General features: G+C 43.3%; 1 protein-coding gene across 2 annotated transcripts; it reads right to left on the minus strand.

The window, feature by feature from the left end:
• Positions 1-1321: 1321 nt before the first annotated feature.
• On the minus strand, positions 1322-4880 carry PATE1 (prostate and testis expressed 1). 2 transcript variants are annotated; one of them, XM_003253360.4, is made up of 5 exons: positions 4809-4880; positions 4470-4505; positions 3755-3790; positions 3345-3467; positions 1322-2573 (listed from the first exon to the last, which is right to left on the minus strand). In XM_003253360.4, exons 1-5 carry the CDS (start codon positions 4858-4860, stop codon positions 2440-2442), a joined length of 381 nt encoding a protein of 126 aa, XP_003253408.1. In that variant the 5' UTR covers positions 4861-4880; the 3' UTR covers positions 1322-2439. The 2 variants fall into 2 exon arrangements, with proteins under 2 accessions (XP_003253408.1, XP_012351288.1); XM_012495834.1 differs by lacking the exon at positions 3755-3790 and having other exon boundaries at positions 2337-2573; positions 4809-4862.
• Positions 4881-6668: the final 1788 nt, after the last annotated feature.

Consider the following 6668-nt stretch of genomic DNA (forward strand, 5'->3'; position numbering starts at 1 on the left):
AGAGTATTTAACATTGCATGGAAATGAATATCTAGGATATTACTCTGAAGTAGAGATGACTTTAGGACTGTGTGTCCTTATTTAGAGAAAAAATAAGAGTATCTTTACTTGTTTGGAGGATAAATGCATCTCTTTAGGCAAAAGCATAAAGTTGCCTTTCTTGTTCAATGGAGTCCAAACATATATAAAAAGGTATGTACAGATGTTGAAAGGCCAAAGGTGTGATTGAGCTGGTTATTAAATGATTGTCTCTCAGTTTTAAGTTCACACTTCTATACTCTGCTTTATGATGGTGGTTTTTGCAAGCTAGATCCTTGTTAAATTCTGCCAATAGTGGGTGCTGGAGGGAGACTGGCAAGCTGGACAAGGGATGCATCTTTTCCTGTTTGCTTCCTCTTCCTCTCAACAGCTTTTTACCTGGGCAGTGGCAGCTGGCTTCAGAGCTACAGTTGGTTTTGTTCCATGGTTTTCCCCCCAACACTTTTAGAACCAGCTTCCTGGTGCCCCACAGAGATACCAGCACCATCCAAACAGTATCCCTTCCCTAGAGGTATGCATTTTATCTTCATAGAGGCCCTTTGTTCCTGAGATGTTTGGGTTCCAGTTCCAAGGGATCCCTCCCTCACAGTTTTAAGTTAATTAATTAATTAATTAATTAATTTTAGAGATGGGATCTTCCTCCGTCACCCAGGCTGGAGTGCCACTGCACAATCATAGCTCGCTGCAGCCTTGAACTCCTGGGCTCAAGAGATCCTCCAGCTGCACTTCCTTCCCCCACACTTCTAAGGTGTAGTCTAATTACCTTAATTACCTTAGACTTTAGAAGTATGGACCGCCAACATTTTCCTTGTGTTCCTTAGACCTTCAGGTTTTAGCTGTTTCTTGCAATTTCTGTCTTTGTTAACTCAATATCTCCCTTTGGCTTTTTGTGTCCTTCAATACCTGGTTAACCGCTCTTAATTTTAAAGTCTCTGTAAAAATAACTGGTGCTGTTTTTGGTTTCCAAGTGACCCACATGGGGAGTAGTATGACTTTCAGGTTTGTGTGAAGGGTAAATGAGTCAGAAAATAAAAAGTGTTTATAGCAGTGCCTCTCATATAGTAATTGTCATATAAGTGGAAGCTATTATTATTATTTACTTAAGATCTGTCTCTCCCATTAGTCTAAGCTCCATGAGGATAGGGATTATGATGCTGTATACATACTAGGGTCTAGCAGTACCTGGAACATAGTATGCTTTGAATACATGTTTGTTAAAGGAATTAGGAAGAGGTTGGAGGAGGGAGAAAGAAGGAAACACAATTTGGGTATAGAAGAAAGGTAGCTTTCTTTATATTTTTATTATTATTTTTATATAATATAATATAATTCATCACTCTTTCCAGGCTTCATTCTACAAGTTTCATTAGAAATCAGCCTCTACCCTTGTGAACATGTTCGGTCAAACTGCCATTTTTCTCCAGGATGTTGGAATTATACAGAGTGGAAAGCTCAAGTGTGTGCGAGATGGAGGTAAGGGTGGGAGAGGCATCTGGGGTCATGGGGCATCTCTTCACACAAGTGGCTGATGAGATGTCTAGTGGCCAGACTCAAATGTCTTCCTCAGACCCCACAGTTCTCAGCTTCCTCCATGCCATGCTCCAGGCATGGGAATATTTGTTTTGCTGCTGGCGAAGTATCCTGAAGCTGTTCCTTGTGTAGAGGTTGATGTCTCCTTGTGAGTTTGGCAGGGAAGCTGGATGCAGGTACTATCTCTAGAATCCCATAGACTTCTCCTGCTTTTATTCTCCAACCCCCAGCCCCAAACAGATCTGATTCTAGAAGGTAGACAATCTTTCTCTGTTCATGTTTCTGGTGCAGCTTCCTTTCTGTGTCCCAATCTTCTCCTCACTCTGGGATCAGCATTCATGAACAAACTCCAAGAAGACTTGAGCCACTTCTTTTTATGTTGCTACTCCCCATCCCTTAAGGCCACAGTTATGTGCTTTCTTTGGAGTGGGATAAGAAGGATAACACAGAGAGGAAAAAAATGTGAAAAATATTAAAATACCCTGCCGCAGAAGGAAGGAAAGCAGCAGAGGAAAGAGGAAGGGATTCTTTTCTGAAATTAAACTATCCTTTTCCTCCTTTTCTGAATGAACTGGCTATACAGTGAAAGCACAAGGGTTTGTAGCAACCTGCAGGATACATTGATCTTGTTCTTGCTTTCAAGGTTATTTATTTACTTATTTTAAGGGGCGTGACAGAGACTGTAGAAAATGAGAGGGACTTTCATGTGCAGAAGATGGAGCCATGTGTTTGCAATCCTCTTCTGTAGTGTGTGTGTGTGTGTGTGTGTGTGTATGTGTGTGTGTGTGATTTTTTTTTAGAAAGTCATTGTGAAGAGGCTGAGGCAACAACCTCACCCAGAAATTGTAGTCACAGAAGAACCATTAACTTCTAAAGGTCTTCATTGCACAGGTCATAGCTCCTGCAGCACCTGAAGTTCACCAAATAGACACTCCACCTTATGTCTTTCACATCAGCACAGTTCTTTAGGCAGCCCATGAAGGTTAACCAGGGAGTACCATCCCCTGTGGAGGGGAGAAAAAACAGATCAGAAAGCCTGGCCATGAAACTTCTGCAAAAAAACTTTTCTCCAGACCACGGCAACATATAGAAGTAACCTTGTGTAGTTCAAAGCTCAGTTATTTAAATGTAAAGAACTGGAAGCAAGCTGGGGGCTTCCCAAAAGAAATGCAGTGATGGAGCAGTCTCAAAGGATTATCTGGGGTAGGGCAGTAACGAGAGCAGGAATTCAGGGATTGCCAAAGCTGGGTGTTTCTCTTGAGAATCTTAACACTGGTTCAAGTGAGGGTTATAAATGCCAAGAGGTAGTTTAGCACAAAGGGTGGAAAAAGAGAAATCATGATGTCTCATCTTAACCATCCAGGGCAATTCAGCCAGAGTCTACTGATGATACTGGCCCTTCTATTTCCACAGTTTAGAACCATCTGTAAGGAAGCCCAGACAGGCACAAGGACCAAAAGCCCCCTCCCCAACTCAACAACTCACTGTTACCCATTGGGCATAGATTACACCTATTCTCTTACCTTGATTTATTCTCCTCTGTTTTCTTCAGCCTTCTCAAAATACTAATTCCTTAGCTGTAGGCCCCCACCCTCCTTAGTGACCACCTCCATCTAATTTTCATTACTGTATAAGATGGGGATGATGGAATCAGCCATCCCAGGTGTGAGACTGCCTGTAGTAAAAGTAAAGTAAGGTCTCTCCTTTCCCCTGTGGCTGATACGTCCCTGTAGACTTCCTCTGCCCATTCTTCTTTTCCCCAACCCACAACTTACTTTTGAACATCCTTCCAGCCACGCAGGCCTCTTCTGTTGCTGCTATGCATATTCCTCTTCCTCTAGAGCACTTTTCTCCTGGGAACTGGAGGTGGCACATCCTACACTGAACAATTTCTATCACTTGGCCAGAGAGTGGGAAAGAGAAGTGTGAAAAGATGGCACTACCAGGAAAGAAATCCTCTCCCCTTTTGGGTTAGAAGTCTGCCTAGAGCCAGAGGGCTTTGCCAGAGCCCATCAAGCGTGAACATCTTCCTCTGTGAAAATACACTAAGCCAAGAGAGTGACTGAGGTTTATGGTCTCAGGAATTTTAGCCTGAAAAATGGGAGGGGAAAGAAAGGTGGAGGAATAAGGAAAAGTGAAACATTATCAAGACTGAGGTGATCAGACAGGTCCTCTTCATACTTACCAGGAAAATTGTTTTTCACGGCAACTATTTCATCGACTGTACTGGCAAGAGAAAGAAAACACATCCGAAATGTGCCTGAGATTTACTCTTGTATTGGGTTCTTATAGTCTGCCTTTCAGGGTCCATCCTGCACTCTTAAACTGGAGCCATTCCAGGCCCTCTCTGTCCCCCTAATGCCTAGTCACCTACTGGGCATCTCTGCATCTCTTCTCTCCTTCTAAATCTCTTCACCTCTTCAGGGCTTCTCAGATTCATCTACCCATTCCTATAGGATGCAGCACAGACCAGAAGGAGAAAGATAAGTGCACATGCTTTTTTGCTTCATTCCGTTCTTTTTAATTGACTCTGTGTGGCACTCTTACCTGTGGGTGCCTGGAATCTGACAATGGGGACAACCTGAAATTCCTGAAGTTGCCACGCTTTAGATTTGGCCAAGCAACACCGGAAAAGCCAGCATTCCACTTCCTCCTTTTCCTTTTCCTTGCCCTTCACTGACACTCACTCCTGACCTTGTCAGTTGATGCTAATGTTATTTTGTCAGACCTAAAATCAGCTCCCATCCCAGTTCCGTCCTGCTAGGAAAGGTTGTTGAGTGTTGGAACTTAAGGTCTATTTGTATTTTGGTTTTTTTTAGCCCCTGGTGCTCACCTCACCCCACTCATCTTTTCCTCCTCAGACCTTCCCCTTCTCATACCACTTACCTATTTCTACTCACCTGCATCATTTCTCATTGAAAGTGACCCAGATAATGCTGTTGAAAAAAAAAAGATACACTGTCTGCAGACCTCATTTTCCAAACCCCAACTCAAAGCTTCTATGAAAATCCACTCAATTCCTCTGTAATCTGCCTATTTCCCCCCCATAAAGGAAGGGAGAAGAGCTTTAGTTAAGGTCCTGGGGACGTGACATACCCCTGGTAGAAGGCATAACATTAGAGCAGAAGCTCATCATGCTTCGGTTACCACAGGACTCCCATGAGAAGGCCTCTGTCATGGGTGCTCTCACCTGTTCCTAAATTCAGGACTCTTACCAGATGTCAATCCTAGGGACTCACCCCTAAAGCAGCAGAGCAGGATGGGGAGTTCCAGCAAGAGGGACTTGTCCATTTTGGAAAGAGGGAGGGCCAGGCTACAGCACGAAGCTTCAAGAGTGCCTATTTATACACCTGCAAGGTTGGGCTTTCCTGTGAAGGGTTAGGGGTGGGGACTCTGTGGAAGTTCTTGGAAGGCATACGCTGCTCCTAGGGAAATCAATGACTCTGTAATTTCTCTTCCTTGCAACTTGGTGGGGAGAGGAAATGGCCAGGTCAATCCTGAATCTGATTTATTCCAGTTCTACCACTCAGGATTTTTGATGCCAGGTTCTATGGTCTTTTCACTATACTGTACTGTAAGAGAATGCAAGGATAAAGCTGGGCTGGATGGGTAGAATTGAGAGTCATCTACACCAAGACATTCATTAAAGTTGAAAGAATACATAAGTATAAATCATTGGAATGCGGAAAGGCAAAAAGAACGCTGAACACAGACTTAAAAAATACATACCTCTAGGAATAGAGAAGAGAGGGCCCAGAAAGGTTAGGCTCAGAGGCATACAGAGGGTTCCCATGAGGAGAGTAAAGTTTCTCACTGTCAATCATCCTGGAAAGAAGCAGACCCTAGGGTAGAAGATGAAAGCTGAGGAGGGAACTGTTTTCCTTTCTTGGGGCTTTCTGGTGGCTGCGACTTAGACTTTAGTTGGGAGAGAGGGATTTAAGACCACTTCATCTGGAGAGAGGTAAGCTGGTCCTTCTCACTTGATGGCAGGCCAGGGTATTGAACCTGCGGATTCTAAGAGCAGCCATATCTAGTATCTCATTTTAAGTTTTCTGTTCATTTCCTTCAGTTATTGCTATGCATTCAGTACATTGTAATGAATGTTGCAGCTTAGTCTTCATTGTCATTGTAGAGAACTGACGGAAGAGCTTGTGCCCATGCTTAGGGCAAAGCATGTATTGCTAGGAGCATCTTCTCTATATGAGAAGAAGAGCAGCAACTGGAAGGATGCAGGTTGCAACAGGGCACAATGCAGGTCTACAGCCAAGTGGGATGGTGGTCTAAGCAAGTTGTTGGCTGAAGTGGTTGCGGACAGCAAGAGTAATGTACAAAAAAGATTTTTGCATCCATGATATTTTGGAGGTTATTGTCACATGCCAAAAGATCAAACTGGCATTTCCATGCACAGACGAAGAGAGTTATATACTAACTCCTGACCTGGCACTGACTACCCTGATGAAGTTTTAGAATAACACCATGAAGCATTAATGTACTATATACACACTTGTGCACACATATGCACATGCGTATTCACACACACACACACACATACGACAGCATTGATTTTTGTGTTGAGCATATTCACGGACAGAAGTCTTCCTTTCCTTCCTCTCATTTCCCTGAAATTTAGCATCTTCCCTTGCATTCCTTTCTCTTGCCTTTTGAGATCTCCTCTCCTTTCCTTCCAGGAACCCCATAATTATTTGCCTAATGGCACCCATGAGAAAGGAGGAAATGTTCTCTTCCTCTGCCCTGTCGGAAACGTCTCCTTACCTAACTCCACGTCTATAATACTATTATACCACTTCCCCTACAGCAGAAATTTCCTCCTCCCAGCTAATGATTTGTACTGATCCACCTGTATTCCTTGCTTATATTTGAACTCCTCTATCGACTTACCCCTAACATCTCCTCAAATGTATGAATACTCCCTAGTCTTGTGGCCCTAATACCTGATTTTCTTACTGAGCCTCACTCTGCTCCTTTTCTTTGTGACTCTAGTCCTTTTACTTTTTGCCTTAAGGGACCCTCCCACCACGAAATTCTTCTTATGTCATAAATTCCAGACCTGTGGCCAAAAAGTATTCAGCAATCCCTTT

The sequence above is a fragment of the Nomascus leucogenys genome, chromosome 15 (assembly GCF_006542625.1).
Source record: "Nomascus leucogenys isolate Asia chromosome 15, Asia_NLE_v1, whole genome shotgun sequence".
Lineage (NCBI taxonomy): Eukaryota > Metazoa > Chordata > Mammalia > Primates > Hylobatidae > Nomascus > Nomascus leucogenys.

Excerpts from the sequence above, each read along its gene's own strand:
- PATE1 (XM_003253360.4), bottom strand. The coding sequence starts at position 4,860 with ATGGACAAGTCCCTCTTGCTGGAACTCCCCATCCTGCTCTGCTGCTTT. Across the intron at positions 4,506-4,808 it reads CCTGCTCTGCTGCTTTAGGG|CATTATCTGGGTCACTTTCA; the intron begins GTGAGTCCCTAG and ends TTTTTTCAACAG. Across the intron at positions 3,468-3,754 it reads CGTGAAAAACAATTTTCCTG|TGATAGAAATTGTTCAGTGT; the intron begins GTAAGTATGAAG and ends TCTCTGGCCAAG.